This window comes from Hirundo rustica, chromosome 9 (genome assembly GCF_015227805.2).
Source record: "Hirundo rustica isolate bHirRus1 chromosome 9, bHirRus1.pri.v3, whole genome shotgun sequence".
NCBI classification, from domain to species: Eukaryota; Metazoa; Chordata; class Aves; order Passeriformes; family Hirundinidae; genus Hirundo; species Hirundo rustica.
The window spans coordinates 4,144,100-4,164,256 of record NC_053458.1 but is presented as its reverse complement, the minus strand read 5'-3'; the positions used below and the strand labels follow the sequence as shown (position 1 = coordinate 4,164,256).

The window sequence follows — 20,157 nt, the reverse complement described above, 5'->3', positions numbered from 1 at the left end:
GTTTTCTTCAGGGTACACCAATTCTAATGCTCTGTACTAAAATACTGCCCAGGAGTAGCTTTTGAGAAAAAAACCCAAACAAGCAACAAACCCAGCCTAAAGTCCCTTCTGCAGTGTGCACAAACACATCAGGTAAGGGTTCTTAAAATGCCCAGGAAAGTGGGAATAATGGCAACAGCAGCACTCGTTTGGAAATCACTTCAAACCTCCTGTAGGCACTACTGACTCAAGAGGTGTCAGGTGACACTGAAATACTCCAAGAGCCACTTTCTTCTCATCTCTCCAAACTGCTTGTTTAGCAGAACCCCAAACCTGCCCTTCTCCTGCCCCACTCATCAGCTATTCACCGTTTGCTCCTCAGGAACACTTGTGTCCTTTCCATGAGCAAAAGCTCCCCTGTGCCTCCACCCCATGTGAGGGGAGCAGATGAGCAAGCCAGGGAGGATGGGGAAGAGCAGGGTACACACAGCTGTGTACAAAGTTATGTATTTTTTTAGTGGGAAAAAATAGCCTAGGTTTGGCAGGAATACTGGAAATTGATAGTCAGTATACTTCTGAACTCTGGATTATATGACGTGCATTTGAAAGGTGGGAACTCAGATCCCTGTGCCTCCATACTCCTGGATAATGGGAATAATAATACTTTTCAGAGTGCCTCGAGGTGATGGATCTTTGGATACTCTTCACAGATATAATTCTGTTCAAAGCTCTGCAGACACATTTCTAAACAGGCAGCTGGAGAGAGTGATAGGAAAGTCCACAGCACTTTGTTATAATAAACCCTCACTCACAATATTCCCCAGGAAAAGGAAATACATTTACAGGGGAATTAATTTTTTTTACAGAATAGCAACCTCAAATAGCAATGGGAGCTACAGAACGACATCAGAGAATGAACACACAAATTTAGGGGGAACACAACACCTTCATTTACTGACTGGAGGCAGCTTTAAACAGCAACCCTTGGAGGTGGATTTTGAAGTCACAAATGGTTTAGGAGTCTTTTTTCTACAACCCAGTTCTCAGCCTGAATAAATGAATGCATCTTCTCTGACACAGAGCTGCCTTTATCTACTTGCAGCACACGAGATCCTGGACACCGAGCATTTATCTTTTATTTCAGTGATTTCACTGTCGCTACAGAACTGATTTCACCCCTTATGCTTCATTAAGATTATTCACAACTGATATTAGCTACGTTCCAGTGAAGTTAATCCCAAGCTGAACATTTTCCAATTCCTATAGATGATTTCAGCTATATTTCCTTAAAGTATTTTTTTAGTATCACAACCTTACCTGAGTGACTGAAACAAGATTTTCATCAATGTCCAGCAATAAGTTTCCATTCTCCAGCTGTAAAGCATGATTTATGAAATGAGATGAATGATTTATGAAAATGACATGAATTTCTGAGCATGAAAATGATAACCTCCATAATTATTGACTTCAGCATTGAAATGAAAACCCTTTCCATCTTGCTGTGAGCACAGACATGAAATCAGGCAGTCAAAACAGTGAGTGTGAACGCTGCTGGGATGTGGGGCAAACATACACTTCATTTGTGCTAAATCTCATCTTCTCACTTGTGACACACCTATTTATTTTCCTAAATATTTATTAATTCAGCAGTAAGCTCCTATCCTGCTTACACTAATGGAAGTTTTCCCTGGTGAAAGAAGGGATTTAACATCCTTAGGGGAAAAAAGAATGATTGAGTTTTGGATGACAAGAGCTCTAAAATCAAGTATTGTCAGAAAAAAACACACATTTCTCTAGGTAGGGAAACTATCAATATAAACAGATTTAAGATAATTATTCTCTTTACATAGCAATTTTGAAAATTACATTAGTCAATTCAAGTTATATTTAAATCTATAGTTTGTGTGTATGTAAATATAAGTGGGAATATACTGTCCTCACATCTGTACAGATCTGTATCCGTCCATACACTTAGCACATATTAGCACTTCAGAATGCTAAATTTCAGGTAACATTTATTGTCGTATTGGAGACTTCATTTCTGCAGACACAAACAGAGCAGGCTGTCAAAAAATCAAGTCTGAGATGACTGAGAAGCTTCATACAAGTTACCAGCCAGTAATTCCACCTCACTTAAAATCTCACAAACGGCCTAGAATGCTTTCTTCCCCCACGCCTCATCTCATCACAGAACTGAAGAAAAGAAAAGAATGGGAAAAGGCAAAGCCAAAGTAACATAATGTCACCGTGCACAATCAGGAACAGATACAGTCCTGTACGTTCTTGGAGCTGACCCTGTGTTACCCCAGCCCCAGGTGAGGAAAGTGTGAGAAAAGCTGTGTCTGTTTACTCGAAGAACTCCAGAGACTTTGGAAATGCTCTTTAAATGAAAGCAGAAGGCTCTCAGAGGGCCCAGTTTTGCCCAGCAGTTCATCACTTTGGGCTCTGACAGCCCCTTGTCTGCCCCGCAAAAGCCTGGAGAGATGCTCCAGCTCTTTGGTCTTTCTCCACGTGAGGATTCCTCCACAGAGTGATGCAAAAGCTTGGTTTAATTATTCAGAAAGGCACGGTGTTGAATGTGAAACACCCTTCCAGCTCAGCCAGCCAGGAGCTCGGCAGGCCCTCAGTGCAGGCTGGGGCGGAGGAAGGAAAATTAATCCTTGTATCCCCGTGACATTAAACCTGTCATGAAAGCTCCATCTTCCTATACAGGCACGTGAGATACCCTGTAAATATTTCAAATATGTAAATGTTTGAAATATGTAAATCTGGCTCCTTAAAGCAGCAGCATCACTCCAAGCCAGGAGCAGTTTTAAACCACCCCAAGCCGGTAGCAGAATTCCCCATGACACTTTTCACTATTCACTGAAAAATAACTTATTATCCAGGAGCTGGAGAAAATTGCAGAGTGCACAAGCAATGGTGCCTGTGAGCTCAGGAGATCACAGAATCTCCTGAGCTGGAAGGCACCCATAAGGACAAGAGACAGGTGAACTGCAGCTTTTGTAGATCACATAAAACTCCAGTACTCCCTCTGGTCACTAAGTCCTCTGAAAAATATCTTTTCTAAGCAATGCAGAAGTTCAGAATTTGAAAGGGAAATCTAAAACAGGGCTCGTGTGCTCACGTGAGTGTGAAGCACCTTCTTCTTTCCCTCCCATACATGTATCAAGACAGAATATCCAACTTCTGCTACTCAGTCTGTTTTTCACCAGCAGCAAAAAAAGGATCTATGCTGACATATGGCACGAGAAAACCCGCTTAATACTGCTGTACTTTCGCAAACGAGATGATAAAAGTAGCGTCTCACAAAATGTGATTTTGTAGTCTCAGAGAATGGAGCAAAGATGGTGCTTAAAAGCACGAAAAAAATACATTGTAATTAACTTGTAGTCTGCTACACAGCTCGGCAAGAAAAAAAAAAGTATGAAGGATACTAAATATAGCAAATAACCAGCAGTTAGTAATTAACCTTTGAGCTGGGTATTAGCTATTCAACCCTTTTAAGGCAGCAGAGGGATTTAAACTTGGTTTCCTGCACTCAGGGTGAGTGTTACACCACAGAGCCCAGCAGACAAAAGAGGAGTCACCCAACCACAGCCTCGCTGCATCTCCAATTCCCTTTTTCTGACACGGATTTTACATGGAAGCCTAATGACAAGTCAAACGGTTGGTCAAACTAAAGATTTTCTATCTTGTTTCCGTTGAACATGTAAATATTTTGGCTATGACAAATCACTTCTCTGATGGTTCAAATGGTTACTGCGGCTCAGCAAAGCCCCAGTTGTTTGCACCTTACACCACAACTGTTGATATTGCTACAAGCTCCATGAGCTGCAAGCAGCTTGCTAATTAACCACAGTTCTTTCTAAGAAAACAATTAGAACCACAATAAAGGAGCAGGTTGGAATCACGACTCTAAGCCCATCATCAGTCAAACCGCGTCTGGTAGGTTGAGACACGCCAAAAACATCCCACACACATTGTTTCCCTGTAAAACTACTGCTGAATTAATGAAGTGGCATGTGAACTCAACAAAGAATTGCTCAGTTACTTCCCAATTAAAGAGAATACACAGAAGAATGTGTGTCAAGAAAAAATTGTCAATGTCTTTGCAATCTCAGCTTCCTACAAATCCTGAAGATCCTCAAATGCCATGAACTTTCCCAGTTACAGCCTGCTGTTACCATCCCAGATTTAACGAGGTACAGCCGAGCTCAATCCTCTCATTTTAAGGCTGCTGTGAACATCCCATTGTGGAATCAAGAACAGTTTGGGGTGGAAGGAACCTTGAAGCTCATCCAGCTCTACTCCAGCAGGGACATCTTCCACCAGACCAGGCTGCTCAGAGCCCCATCCAGCCTGGCCTTGAACACTTCCAGTGATGGAGGCAATTCCCAACCAGTACAGGTCATGTCAGCAACATGAGCTGCCATAAAACCATTGATGGAATTTTATCCAGGAACTTTGGGCATCTGACACTGTACAGGACAAAAATCCTGTGCTCAGAATCCCATGGGATGTGGGAATTCTCCTGTTTAAAGTTGCTCTTTTCAGTTTCACAGGATAACTCCAAATTAGTGATTGCAACCAGTCTCCTTCAGGGAATTCTTTTGAAGCCATAAACCCAAGTCCTGGCTGTGATTTACCCAATTACAGGGCAGCCTTGAGCTTCACTGCATTCCCCAGCTGTCCAGCTCCCTTTGTTTGGTGACTGGGAAGCCCTGGATGTGCTGGTTAAACACCCTGCTCGTCAATCCTGCACAGCTGAAGAATTGGGACTGCTGGATATAACTGACATCCCAGATTACTGAGGCGCGTTGAGGGAATTGAATTGCTCCAGTGTTGCTCGATAGCTTCCTTTAAATTAAGGAACTCTTCATATGATCAAAACAGACGCTTACTCATTTGTTTATCTTCTCTTTGTTTGCAGGAAACTTAATTCTGAATTCCCTGTGTACTTGGGGTATTTACTCTTATAGGAAATGGTATTTAAAGTGCTTCAATTACCACTTTTCTTCGACAGACTCTAATAAATCAAGAGTCCACCAGAGTGACTCCAGCTCGGAGCCAGGCCCACACTGCTCCCAGGCTACACATTCCCAAGACAATGAAACTTCCAGGCACAGAAGGTGCTGGGGCAAAGGTCAAAAACACGTGGTCAGAACAGGGAAAGAGGAGCTTTTTAATGCCAGGATCACAGCCTGGGGACAAGGAGTGTCTTCTTTTAACTCCAGATGGGAGACACAAGAGATGATGAGAACCCAGACTTCCATGTGGGAGCCAAACTCCGCTTCTGGATTGAGACAGGATGCTTGCAGGGAATAAACTTAACAGTGGAAGGGAATAAGGAACAACCTCGTATTTATTATTTAGAATACTTGCATGGCACTGTTTGACATATATATCTACTGCTTTTCAAAACAACAGGTGACTGGAACTCTAACAAACTTCAAAAACAAGTTATTTCTGCCTTCATTACTAAATACCTTGGCATCATCGGTATTTTCCAAACTTTGAAATCCCCTGAGTTTCAGCAGGCAAAAAAAGTCAAGACCTGTGTACTTCTGTTCCCAATAATGTAGGGTAGAACTGAACAAATCTGCAAAAATTAAACCCCTAATTGTGCAAATGATGTAATTTAAGACACAGAGTGACGCAGACCAGGTAAAGTTGCAAACTTCACTACTTAGAAAGAAGGTTGTAAATAAACGTTTTAGCAAATTACTCTGAGCTGTAGGGCTCTGAACAAATCCAAAAGTAGTGAATCAACATAAGGTGCGGCTGTCAATTTCATGTATCAGCTTCTATCAGAAAAAAATCTGCATGGGTCATATTAAAAAAAAAGACAAAAATTCACTACATGTGACAGAACTTTGTGCACAACCAATGAGAACCACCCATGGTTCAACTACACTCTTTTCTCCACTTTGGAGAATACCAAAAGGGGCAGAATATTACCCAAAAGAATGCCCAGGCACCCAGGAAGTTTAGGAATGCAAAGACACATGAAGCCTTTAGACATGCGACCCAACAGATTGCAGAACTGAGAGGGGTCACTGAAATGTTTACTGCTAATTTACATTGCCCAAGCTCTGGATTAAAAACACAAATCTAAATTGCCACCTATGTGCCCCATATCCACCAAGAAAACTGTGTCACCAAGGCAAAGTCTGCATCTTTGGGGCTTTTTAAATTTTGTTTCTTCTTCCTGTTTGAACAGCACAGAGAGAGAACTGTTACAAACTGATCAAGGGCAGCGCTGCTGGATTACAGCTGCCCCACACCACGTGATTACGTCCCCAAATCCTAAAGGATCGCACTAGGAAGTGAATTCAAAGCTTTGATAGCGTGTAATCATTCTGCTGGTGGAGCAGGGTTTAGAACCGCATTGGGGGAATGGTATTATCCATGCAGGATGGAAAACCTGCTAGCAGGACAACTCCTACAGATTCAAATCAGCTCAAGATTTGGCCCACAATATCCATATGGCGTAAAAGAACAATTCAATTAGGACATTTTATTGCAATCTGTGAAACAGCATCCCTTCACTGTTAAAACCTGCAATTTGACATGCCAGATATAAAATCAGGGATGGTCTGAAACACGAAGTTTGCAGGAGCAGATTTTCAATGCTCAGAAACTATACAGATTATCTCTACCTGTCTATACATTAACAATGGATTAATTCTAACATCCAACCCCTCCTGACTGCTGGAAATCAGACTCTGAATTCAGGCTAGCAGCTTTCTGAACTGTTTTGCTCTACCTGGCAGTGCAAAAACAATTTTTCAAGATTTGGTTAATACGCCTTTGAGCTCAAGTGTTAAATTCCACATAAACCATGTAGTTAACACACATGAAGGAACTTCATCACTTTATGTTGATGATGCTATAAACTGGAAAGATTAGGGAGGAGGACCTGGCTTCTGCTTCCTGTGCCAATGGAGCTTTTATTAAGGAATAAACCAGTAAATATCCCAGATAAGATAGCTCAAAAAAAAAAAAGAAAAAAAGGTTGGATGGGGCTTGGAGCAAGCTGGTCTAGTGAAAGGTGTCTCTGCCCATGGCAGGGGGCTGAAACAGAAGATCTTTAAGGCCCCTTCCAATCCAAATAGTTTTATGATTCCCATTTTACCATTCTGCCTAAAAAACAAAGGCCCACCAGAACATCAACCCAGGCCACAAGACATTCCCCCAACAAACAAATACATCTTCCAATTTTGCAACAAGTAGCCGTACCTGTTAAAAATGCACGCCCCACGCTGCGCTATTAAACCTCGTACATGGGGTTTAATTGAGTGTGACTAAGTCAGGACATTTGAACACAGGTGTTTCTTTCAGCAAATGTAAATAAAACCGGACAGTTTTCCCAGCACAGATGGCCAGAGACCAGCACTGTGCAATCCCTTTCTCCTCATGTCTGAGAATTTGGAATTCTGGAAGCCTGACTGTGGAGGCTGAAGTCAAGATGACCAGCCTGCAAGTTTTTTTCTGCAAAGCCACCGATGGAAACTTCGGGAGAAGCCAGACGTGGCAATGGCACCGGAATCCCAGCCAGCACCAAAGCTGAGCTTTCCCCAAAGCACACCAGAACCACCAGGCAGATCTTGAGGCTTCTAAACCTGAGTGTGCTCAGGTCCAGCTTCACCTACTCCTCCCACACCCTGTCAGGGGACAGTGGAATTTCTCCCTGTCTGTTCCAGCCTGGTTTGATATTCCCCACACAGCCAGCACCAGCCAAATGCCTGCCTGCATTGTAAGGCACCAGCTCTGATGCCGTGGATCTTCATACAGCAGCGAGATGAGCTGTTTGAAAGCCTTCATGAAATTGTTAAACAGATAGTTTAGACATTTTGATGAGGAGAGAAGGTTTTATTGTGATGTGACTGACAAGTCTCTGCGAAAGGTATTTACAGTCTGACTCTTATTACTAAAAACACTGTGACAGGTAGAACTTGATGGGGATGTTTAGTGGGGAGATGAAGGGAAATTATGACAAAAAGAGCTCATTAAACACTTCCCTTTTTTAAGAGCAGTTAATTTCACACACAGAACTAGAATTTCAAAGTGGAGCATGCACCACTTAACAGAAGATTTTAGGGTAAGCCTGCTTCCTTTGTCTTGATGCCTACTCTCAGTGAATGGGGAATAAGAGAATTGGACAGAGCAGAGAGAAAATAAGAACAAATTCAAGAAGTGTGAGTTAATACAGAGGAAGGGAGAAGTACTGGGAGAGAACTGAATTCCAGGAAAAGTGTGTGTCTGGAGCTCAGCTGCACACCCAGCAGAAGAAAACCACAGGAGAGCAGGATTTGCTGGGAAGAGATGCAGCAGAGAGACAGGGAAATACAAGAATTACATTGAGTAAGCAATCTTTTCATCCCAATGTCAGAGAAGTGACTTGGCAAGCAGCCACTGCTGATAATTGAGTTCAGTGGGTCCATTCCCCAATCCTGGGATGCAAGGCTCATTCCTTTCCGCCTCATTTGCTCCGTATTTACATTATTTGATATCAGAGATCATGAGGAGCCAGGCTATAAAGCACTTTGACACGTGCTGGCAAACGGCCTCACACAATGGCACAGCATTGTTAAGTACAGGAACACACAATTCTGAACTCTCCTGCTCCTCCCTGGCACCACCAGGGAGATGCTTCACATCTTCAGCCTCAGTGGGAACCCGTATCCATGGAGAAATATTTGCCCAAGTGGTCCTGGTGCCTTAGGAAACTGTATCTTACTGAAAATCACTGAATTACACTGCCCAGTTTCAAAGCAGCCTCTGAAATGGGGATTCTGCCCTCTACACTGTGGTGGATCTCACCCTACCTAAAGCCTAACTTTTAGAAGCCCTCATATCTGCAGGTCATTTAAAATTCATCTGCAGGCACAAAAGAACCATGTGCAGATGTACATTTCCGTCTGAGAGGGACACGTCGTGCAGACAGGGGGAATTTCATAGAACCAGAGAATCACTGAATGGTTTGGGTTGGAAAGGGCCTTAAAGATCATTTCATTCTAACCCCCTGCCACGGGGAGGGAATCCTCCCACTGGAGCAGGATGTTCCAAGGCCAGTCCAACCTGAGAAGGGGCCAATTCTCTGCACTGGGTACAGAGAGACAAGGCTGGAGGGCACCTGGATGACCACTTCAATATCCCTCACTTTTCTCTTCAGAGACTAAAAACCTGCCTGGGAACACACCATAGAAAAACAATCCCAAGATGGAAACTTGGGACCATGGGGAATTCAGCCTGAATTCAACCAAAACTTCCTGCATTAAGAGCTGAATGTATCATCAGCAGAGAGAATTCAGACTCCTGAAACCTATCAGGAGCAACAAAGGAGTTTTTCACTTCATTCATCCATTATGAAGTTACTGAAAGCAAGACCTCCCAACAAAGGAAGTGTCCTTACATGTTTAAATCAGGAACATGAGCTTGATTATTTGCCCTCAGATTGAATTTTAGAGGTTTATATAATAATGACAGCTATAAATTGAAAACAAAATTATGGCAAGTGTCTCAATGACAGAGAGTCTCACGTGGAAGGGTGAGCAATAAATCAGATGGGCAGTGGAATATTAAATTGCTAATTTTAAGAGCTATTGCTCCTTTTTTTTTTCTTTTCTTTTAATACATACTAATATAAAAAGGTGAAACAGGATCTCGGCTACGTCTTTCTTCCTCTTCTCCTTTTCCTCATTAATTAATGTACAGAAGTTGATTAGAGAAAAAGCTTTAATCCCTTTAAATTTAACCGTGGACTAGCAAAAAAAAAAAAAAAAGATAGGGTGGAACCAGCTTCATGGAGATGGCAGATTAAATGTATTTGATGATTACAGAGTGGGTTCCACGAGTATCTCACATTTGCTATTTACAGGACAGAGTAGTACCAGGGTGCCTGCAGACACGATTGCAAGCACTGCACACCCAGTCACACTGCAACAACCTAAATTACACACTGTACCCTGAGTGAAACTGAAGCACCACTGAAGGGATAATAAAAGAGTCACAGGAAAAGCACAGCAGAAAAACTGTAACACAGAACTGCATGAAAAACTACACGAAAAATAAGTGAGAAATCAACAGCTACTCCGTGCCCACAAATACCTCAATCAGGGATGCAATGTGAGTTATTTCACCAGATTTTTGCAGGCTACATGAAGATGCCTCCCTGCTCCTGCTGGCTCATCATAAAATATTTCTGAGTTTGTTTGTTTGTTTTTTTGTTTGTGCAAAATGCAGAAGCATGGGGAAGAGCCTGTTTGTTTGGGCTTGGGCCAACCAAGATGTGGAGTAAATAAAGAAAAATGCTGTGGAGGAACTGGATGGGGACCTGGACTGTGACACTTCTGCGTTTTGCACAAACAAAAAAAACTTACACTACACTGAAATTCCCGACCTTTTCCTTGTTTTTTCTTCCCTCTCACACAGATCCTCAGAAGTACTAATTTTTTGTGTAACTGAAGCAATCCAACAATTCCTTGAGGCATTTATAGGACAAATTTGTATTGAACAGCATAACCCACCCTCCAGCAAATGCACACCTTGTTCTAAGGCATCTGTCACTTTTCTCAATCACTTGTTACCACTCCTTACATATTTTGGGAACAAACACTTCACCTTTTCAAAATGCCAATACACAGAACAGGAATGGCGTTTTTGGCTACAATGGCATATTGCCCCCATTTTTTAATATTTTCCTGCCCATGCAAAGAACAGGACAGAAAAATAATCAGCTGAATTATGCATAGTTTCTTGTATACTTAGACACTGTAGAAATAATACACATTTGGGTACCAGAGGAACCTTTCTAAACCAGGCAGCACCTCAAGCATCGACAGGCAGAAGGCTTACTGTCAACTCCTAATCACAAAGAACATATTTCCAAATGGTGACTTGCCTAAAAATGAGTTAGGAAAGACAGAAAGGAGATTTGAGCAATGAATGAGATGGATGTGACATCACAATCCCAACCAACCCACAGCGAATCACTGACAAAAGTCACACCATGAGGAAGGTATCAAATGTTAGAGACAATTATAAAAGCCACAGAAGCTGAAAATGACACTTCCTTTACTGTATATAAATAGGGAAGATACTTACACTTACAGGTTGACTTTTTGGCACATCATAAACACCTTCCTTCTTTTGGCTGGTAGGAACCTGCAACAGCAAAGGAAAACGGAGGTCACTGAAAAAGCAGCTTGGATGAAAAACTGAAAAAGAGCAACTGGTGTTTATGCACAGGGTGTACATAAATGAGTATTTATTTAATGCTAATTTTTAATACTAATGAAATTGAGGATGGTTCCCTTCTTACCCAAGTAGGACCATTAATGGAGAAAATACTGAAGAAATAAAACACCTATCTGAATTTTTTACAGCCCAGCAGTGTTCAGAAAGGAGATTTCCATTCTCAGACAATTTTGGTTGCATGAAGTCCACATGTACTTGGAGATGCTTCCTACTTAAATGGTCATTTTTTTCCTTTAACTTGGGGGTTAGAGATGTGCAATGGAAGTTATGGTCAGGTGAGTTCATCATCTCCCCAGATGAAGAGACACAGAGCAGAGTTACCAAGGTGAGGGTAAGAGATGTTCTTACCTTGTGTCAGATTTCTTCCTCATAATTCATTTAATCATCTAAAAAGAGTCCTAATACTGCAGTGATAGGGCCCTGTGGCTGCTCTATGAAATATTTGGTTATAATGCCATTTTCCTAAGGAATTAAAGTCTCTTGAAGCCCAACACAGGAGAGATGGACAGGGGACAATGCACTTAAACTTTGTGTGAGCCTTTAGTTCAGCCACCAGTCATGAATTATACCCAGGGGATTATAGCCTGCTCATGTAGACTCAGCTGGTGTAACACTGGGCTGTGCTTGCCCAAGGAATACTTGTTTGCATATTTATAATTTGTGGTTCTATTTCCTTTCCTCTCTAGAAGCACTGAGTTTCCATTGTAAATGATAGAAGCAAAAAGAACAGTAACCTGTTCTAATCAGGCGGTGCTTTTCCACCAAACAAGGCATTCAGACCACAAAAGTTATATTTCAGACAATGAAACCTCACAGGTCGATGAGATGATATTGCAAATACGATAAAAATTTGACCTTTTTGTTTTCTAAGACAAAAAGGATCTTAAGGTTCCGACAGTAAACTCAGACTGGTCTAGGGGAAGCTGAAGAAATGTTACTTATTCATTGAGATGTGCTATCATTTCTTGTTCTGTATAATATTCTGTATAAAAACCTCTCTGTACTGTTGTCCCTACTGTTCTCTCACCCCATCACAGCCTTCATGAGAAACTGTGTCTTTAACTCGAAGAAATTTGTCAATAACTCTCGAAGAAACTGAATGAAATTTCTATTCCTCTTTCTATTCCTTCTATTCCCCTCCTTGGCTTTCCCTGGCCGCTTCCACTAAAGCCAGTGTCACATCAGATATGTGAAACTGGTAAAAATTCAGTGCCATGGCAATAACAGTTGGAAAGAGAGACAGCTGTAGGTGACAGTGTGAGAGCAGGAATCAGGAATGGTCAATTGAGGAAGTCACTGGAAAGCTGAGTCTTCACAAAAGCAGGACAAATGTAGAAAGATAAACTGTTTCTAAACTTTCATTAGGATGCATTTTTTTTCTCTTTTCTCCGGAATGTTTCCCTTTCACCACTCTCCAATTCCTCCTTCCAACCTTTCTGTGAAGTCATCCCAAACTGCACCTACATCCAGAGCTGAGCATTTCCCTGCACTCTCAATCCCCCTTTTTCTGCTCCAATTTACACTCAGAGAAGAGCTCCTTGCATCTCATATGAAGACAGAGAAATTTTCCTGAAAGCCATTTCTCCCTCCCAGCTCGGTGATGCCTGACCTGCTGTCCTTTCTTGCTGTGCACCACCACATTTGTTTGCATCTCTCGGGGGGCTGCAAGGAATTGCTGGTTTTCCTTTGATTAGCAGTACCAGTAAGAGGTACCAGCACTATTTCTGCTGTCAGCTCTGTCTCTGCGACAGGCTGTGAACCATCTGGATGCTTTTGCATCTTGCAGCAATAAAAGCACCACAATTCAGAACCCCCCACCTCAGATTGTCAGCTCCTCACGGAGCAGAACTTGCCTCTCCACAGAGACCAGTGCTGCCACACAAACACCAAACCACCTCCCAAAATCCCATCTCCACCTCGCCACAACACCAGGCAGCAGAGGAGAAGCTATTAAGCAATCTGAAGGTTGGTGTGTGCTCAGTGATTGAGTCCTCGCCTAACGAATTACAGCAACTTACATAGATAATATTAAAAGAGCAGACACAGACAGTCTTTGGGGTAATGTATCAAAGAAAGGTGACAGACAGAGAAAGAATGCTTAAAAAGGAAGCTGTGACCTCTATTATGTTAAGAAGAAATAGAAATTGTCACTTTCTGCACGTGTCTTTCATCCGCAATTCCCCACGGGGTGGGAATCTCTTCCACCAAGGGAGAAGTGAATTTGTTGCACGCCAGCAAATGGAAAGCCAGAGCAGCACCAGCAGAAAGGTTTGGTGAGGCTGAAGCAAGGCTGTGCGAGGTTATTGAGCAGATACATGTTTAGCAATGTCTGGTACGGGGAAAGCTTCCCAGTAAATGACAGAAGCTGCCACAAATATGCAACAATTAAAAAAAAAACAAAAAAACAAACCAAACAAAAAAAACCCCCCACAAACAACAAACAAACAAACAAAAAAACACCCCCAAAACAAAAAAAACATAAACCAAAAACCAACCAATCAACCAAGGCATTAAAAAAAAAAAAAAAAAAAAAAAAAAGAGGATCTTTTCCGATTTTGTTTTTAATAGTAGCCCGATGGTTCTGAGATTATCAAAATATTCTAAGAGAAACAATTTTGTCAGTGATCTGAGTGTAAAATCTGAGGAGTGGAGACCCAGATTTGTGGAAGCCAGGAGCTCAGGAAGCTCGTGGGAGCTGGGAAGCTCATGGCTAGGGCCAGTTTGCAGCTGGGACACCTGGGCATCCATCAATTACAGAGAGCCAAAAACTGACTCCTAACTCCCCAGTTCAGCGTTTGTTGCACTCAGGTAGTGCCTGTGGTAAACACAGAGGACAATGCTGGACTGTGAGTATCCAGAGTATGGCACATTAATCACAGCTGTCTTCTCCGGTCACTGTGGGAAGAAACACTTCATCACCTCCAGATGCTGTCAGATGAAGCTTTGAGCAATTCTCTGGTGACTTAGAGGACAGCTACAGCAGTACCTTGAGAGGAGGCAAGGCCTCACTACCTGCTTATCACCCTGATTTCCCTTTTATGGAAAAGCAACTGCCCAAGGAGTCCTCCAGTTCTCTGGGCCATTTCTCATAACACAGTTCCAACTTCATCCCTACCCACTGATGTTTGATGGAAGATCTACAAGCACCAGGAGCAACAGCCCCGTTTTCCTTCCTTCCACCAGTAATTCTCTGAAGTGTCACTAAAAGCTCCACACTTTGATGAACAAAAATCACCATTTTTTTTTCCTTGACTCTAGCTCTCATAGGGTTTTTGTTTCCAGCACAAACCTGACAACTAGACTAGCAATTTTTTAAATATTTGGTGAGAAGAGTCAAACTTCCAACGCTGAAAATGTTCAGCCTTAGGCAGAGTCTCACCTTGACAGCTTTGCATGTCTTGGTCCGGAGATGCAAAAAGCTGCATTTTTGAGTGTGTGTGGTGCCAGGGGAGCAGCAGGGAGAGATTAAATTAATCTCATACTCATGACCCTCTGATGGCATCTATAAGATGTCATTTTCTAATGTTTAACTTGCATTTCCCTTTCCCACTCAGCTCCTTTTTGTTTTAGCTTACAGCTACACTAGCCTCTCATTTTTTCTATTATCTTCCTACATTTTCTCACAACTTAATGCTTTTCTTTTTTTTCCCCTTTTTGTTCTATCCTTGCTCCTGCCTACCTTATAATCTTTTGCTATAAGCAGATCAACCTCTAGTCCAGCTGGATGAAATGCTTAATCACTGCTTGCAACTCCTTTTCCTCCACACTGAACGATTTCCTCGAATCACAATTTTCTCACAGCGCACAAAGATCTCTGCCTATCCTCAGATTTGCCTCTAGTTATGTGATACAAAATGAATTACATTATATTTTAATAAACTTCTTACTGATCCCTTGGGGATAAATTGAACGACAAAAGATTATTTTATATTGCTTTCAATGCAGTTTTTTGTCAGTGTGAAGGATGTGAGCTTGGGCTTTAACATAACATATGCACTCTGAAAATAGTTTCCCTGGTCTGAGGGGATATCCCTTGAGAGCTCTGAGGTTTTGCTCAGTTATTTCCTTGGTTAGACAGAAACAAGAGCAGCACCAGTGAAATTTCTAGGAATTGCTTGGACAGTCTGCCAACAAAACATCTTCAGCATGTTTCTCAGAATAGGTGTAAAAAATTTCAAAAAATTAACAGAAAAAAAAAAAAAAAAAGAGAATCTCCATTTATCACCTCATATGGTGAACTCAAAAGTTTGCGAGCTGACAAAGTTAATATAAATTTGCAGAAGCTGATATGACAAACAACAGAAAAATCACATTGTGACTGGGCAGATAATGTCACCAGAATGAAATGCCGAGACATTTTTGGTGATGGATGAAAACTAAAAGCGAGCTATGTATGAAATGCACTTTCATCAAACGCTGGCGGTCGTTGCGATGGGAACAGCGAGGGGAGAGGTTTTATACCTGATAAATGTTTTCCTCCGTTTCAGGCTCACGGATGGGCTCGTGTCCAGCCTCAAACACAATGTACTATGGCACCAGCGCCAGAGAGGGACAGTCAGAGATGAAACAGAAGGGAAAAAGGCCGTTTGGAATTCCACGTCAAAACAAAGGCAGGCATTAAAGAAACAACTTCAAAAGCACAGGCTGGCAGCAGGACAACCGGTTTGTTGGGAAGCACCGGGAAAGGCTGTTTCATATTTCATAAACCGGCAATGAACGGGCCTAAATCTCCTCTTAATGATCATTAGAGCAACTCCCTAATTCTTCCTCGCCAGGGAGACTGCCTGTGGCCCGGTATTAATTTTCTGAAGGCAACACGAATTTTGCCTCTTTTACATAACGGCAATTAATTCCACGTGTATTTATTAGCTATGAATAAAAGTGCTAAATCCAAGCTGGGAGAACAGGCTGGTGTGCGTGGAACAGGCCACATGGCAAAAGGCTGTCACAACACTTTTTCATTTTCAGGTTTTTGCTTTATTGTGAAGAGTACAGAACAAAACTCCTGACATTGTAATAGCTGAACAGTAATTTAGGGCATCCTGACTCTTATCATCTTTCTTGCTGCACCTTAGGCACTGTTCAATATTCACTAATGGTTGAATTGGTTCCTTTCAGCGTGACTCCCACTGATATGCCTAAGTGGAAGAACACAAAATCCCCAGGAAAAAAAAAAGTAAACTATCACATATTTCATTTCAGCACAAAAACACGAGAACGAAATTACATCTTTTTCTTCTTCACACTCAGTAGGGTATTGGACATGAATATATTGACACATTTCTGATAATCATCTTTGCTCCCAGACATTTTTCTTGGATGAAGCAAGACTTAAATTTCAGATCTATTATTAAATCATAGCTCAAACACCAACAAGGGAGTGTGTTACAACATCAATGCTACTGTGGTTTTTTTTTTTCCCCAAATATTCACCCTCTGAATTAAACTCTGGCTCCAGAGAAAACAAAAACAAAATGTCAACTTATTACTATGAGAACAAGATGTGCCCTTCCCTAATTCTCACAGTAGCTCCCTTTTCAGTTAAGAGTTTGTATTAAAAAAAAAAATGACAAATGTCATTTTGAAACTTAAAATCTGGATACACAAGCCACATTTTAAGTAGTATTTATGACATATTTCATCTAATATTTCTATACTCCAACTGAAATATTCCATTCTATACAGACATATTGCGCTACCATTTACAGCTTAATCTCTAAATATGTTACTTTCTGTGGAAGTTTTAAAGGTTTCTCTCAAGACCACTCCCAGTAAATTTCAAAACATCTTGTTCAAGGTTTTGTCTGTGTTTGAAGATAACACGTATCTAGTCCTTTCTGAAACTCCAAGGCCACACAGCTTCAGAAATTACCTGGTATACAGGATCTTCTACATCTTCTTCCAAAATTGTCTACAGCAAAGTAAGAGGACAGGCAGTAAAAGCAAAGAACATAAACAGCAGAGATAAAAGAACTGTATTCAGAAATTAAAGGACAGCAAAGGAATAAGCAAAATGGGCAGGTAAGTTTATAGTTTTCTTTCTTTAGGATACAGATAAAAGTCACATTATGGTACAAAGTAATTTTATTCAAGTTCCATCCGAGTTTAACAATCTGCACCTTGTTTGACTTGATTCAAATACACACATTCAGAAGTATATTGAATCTCCCCTAAAGTATGAGACACTTAAATCCTGACTCACAACACTTGAATCCTGACTCACAACACTTAAAACCTGACTTGCAACACTGACCCCTCATTAAAGTTTTTCCTTCTGAATTAGAAGAAAAACTAAGCAGGAAATGAGGGGATCATTTCCAGCTGCTAACCAGGTTCACCACACCTCACTGACAACTTTCAGCTCAGTTTAATCCTAGTCTGGGCTCAGGCTGGCTGCTGGGCTCACGCTGGTCCTTTGGAAGCCAGCACTGCTCAAACCCACTGCTGTCAGAAGTGCTGAGGATGCTCAGAGCCTCTCTGGAGCAACTCGGGGGGAAAACTCCAAACCCAAACTTTTCGTGGCAGTAGTCTAAGCTTATTGGTGTACCTGGTATACAGCCTGCTCACACTGTTTGTCCTTTTGTGCCTTTTTTTCCATTTCTTCCCTTTGTTTCAGTTCGTAGATGAGCTGAAACAGGTCTCGCAAGTCCAGGATTACAGGTTCAGCCTGTGGAAACAAAAACAAGGTGGAGAATTTCTGTAGGAGAAAATAAACACCTCTTATCCCACCCTGCTGACAGAGCAGTTAGAGCACCTCCACAATTAAACTTCATATAGAATTAATTTCTACCTCAGCACCCAGGCTTGGGTTAATTCCTACCGAACTAACTGCGCTTGAAAATTAATGATAATTATAGTTATGAATATAAAAAGCATTATGAATATAAAAGGCACATGGATGAATGTAAAGGCATATTTATTAGTGGTTTCTCATCCACTGAAATTACAGCAGACTACACACAATATGGTTTTCCATGAGTATAGGAACAGAAGCAAATTTATCTTCATCCACTCTAGCTTAGCTAGAAAGGTAAACAATAACTAATCATAACAAAACACATCATAAAAAATTGGGAACAATGAAACACATTCCCTCTTGCCCAAGCTGGTTCCATTAATTTGCTATTTAAGATCTACACAGACACTTGTGACCACTTTAGCACAATCATAAACAACCCAAGACCGGCCTCTAGAACAGCTTCTTCCAAAGGGCTTTTCAGCTGAGTTACATGACAGAAAATGACAGTGATTTGATACTTACTGCCTGGGCTGTTTTTATTGCCACAAATCTGTGATTTCCCTCCTTTCCACACACATATCCGAACGCTCGGTGGTCCGTGATATCCTTTGCAATGTAGGAAATTTCATGAACTGCGTGGTGATGCTGGAGTAGCTAAAAAAACCCAAACAACAGTAGAGAATGTCCATAAGAATGTTTGATTAAAAAGCAGTTTAATTTCTCCTTCACCACTTATCTGGATCCCAACACATTCTTATATGAAAACCAATTAATAGCTGAACTCTTTAAGCCTCTTTTTTTTTCTCAAATTCTACCCAAACTTGACTTGCTTTAGTAGGTTGACTAACAGGTTCCATCGAAGATTTTTATTGCTATCTTTAAGTGAAATAGAATTTAACAGAAAATGCATTACCCAGCTACTACCTACACAGCATCCAGGCACAGAGTCAGTATTTCTAGGTACATATATTACATATATAGGTACATACATATTCTGCAGCAGGGGCTGCAGAAACCTGTAGCTTCACACAGGGTGACTCCCAGGCCAGGTTGATCTACAGAGCTACAGCTGAGATCTCCAATACCTCTAGGAATCAGAACCACACCTGCCTTACCTCTACAAAAATCAGCAGCAGCCAGCCTGAGAGATTTCACTTCAAACAGTAACATGGCTCCAAATATTTATTTTCCTCAGAAAACTAATGTAAATGTAATTATTCAACTGGAAATCAATACTGAATGCAGAAGTCCACCTTTTACTTAAAATCCCACTTTGGTGAATCGTAATAATAAAAAGACTTAATTTTAACTGTGTGAGCAAAGCTCTGCTCAGAGTCAGGACATGAATCTGAGGCTCTTAGAAGCATCTCTTGTAGTGCCAGAATCTTTCTCACTTTGGACTAAGCAGCATTTTATTATCAAAATAATAGAGAAGTATTTCCACTTAAAATAATGTCCTTAGAAAGCTTGTCTAAAACAATCTATTAGTTTCAATTTCTACCTTCTGATATATTGACCTGCTCTTGTATCATCTAGGGATAATGCTATTTCTGGGAGCGGGCAAAGCCTCGCAGAGAATTCTTTGGAGGTCCAGATTCCTGCTGGCTTTGAGAAAAGCACATTTTGAAAACCAGCATGGTATCCAGGCAATCTCTAAACAACCAGTTATTTTTAGAGTTTAAAAAAAAAAAAAAGAGTAAAAGTTTTAAAATTCAGAAGCAGGGAAGGACGTCTGTGTGCGGCAGGGAAAAGGCTGAGGGTGGGCAGGGCGAGTGACAGGACTTGTGTAGGGCAGGGAGAGGGACCTGAAAGGAGAGGCAAGAGATGGATGGCTCCATATAAAACAAGAGACTGGACATGTTTCATTTTCATTTCACAGTAAATGGCTCTTAATGTCCCCATATCAAGACTGCTTGCTCGTGGCAGAGTCGTGCAGCCAGTGACTGCGGGCAGAATGTGGCTCAGCTGAAGGTGCACTTCATACTCTCCCTGACGTGTTGAGCGTTTAAAATTAATGATGGGATCTTACTTAGATAATACAGGGATATTGATTTATTAGGTTTTTTTGAAAACCAAGTTACATGCTATCTGTTACGACGAAATGAAATGTCCCCATCTCTCTATTCTGCATATGACAGGGAACGTTATCTCTGGCTCCTATTAAATCAAAGTTCTCT

General features: G+C 41.3%; 1 protein-coding gene across 10 annotated transcripts in view; it reads right to left on the bottom strand.

The window, feature by feature from the left end:
* The window catches only part of DAB1 (DAB adaptor protein 1), a 409,578-nt gene that overhangs the window by 18,591 nt on the left and 370,830 nt on the right, over positions 1 to 20,157 (bottom strand). For 5 of the 10 annotated variants that reach the window (XM_058421723.1, XM_058421724.1, XM_040072732.2 and 2 more), the window contains 6 exons: positions 18,503 to 18,634; positions 17,789 to 17,908; positions 17,114 to 17,152; positions 15,703 to 15,768; positions 11,089 to 11,148; positions 1,297 to 1,353 (listed from right to left, as the gene is read on the bottom strand). In XM_058421723.1, coding sequence (XP_058277706.1) covers positions 1,297 to 1,353; positions 11,089 to 11,148; positions 15,703 to 15,768; positions 17,114 to 17,152; positions 17,789 to 17,908; positions 18,503 to 18,634 — 474 coding nt within the window. The other 5 variants (XM_040072734.2, XM_040072735.2, XM_040072738.2 and 2 more) reach the window with 5 other exon arrangements.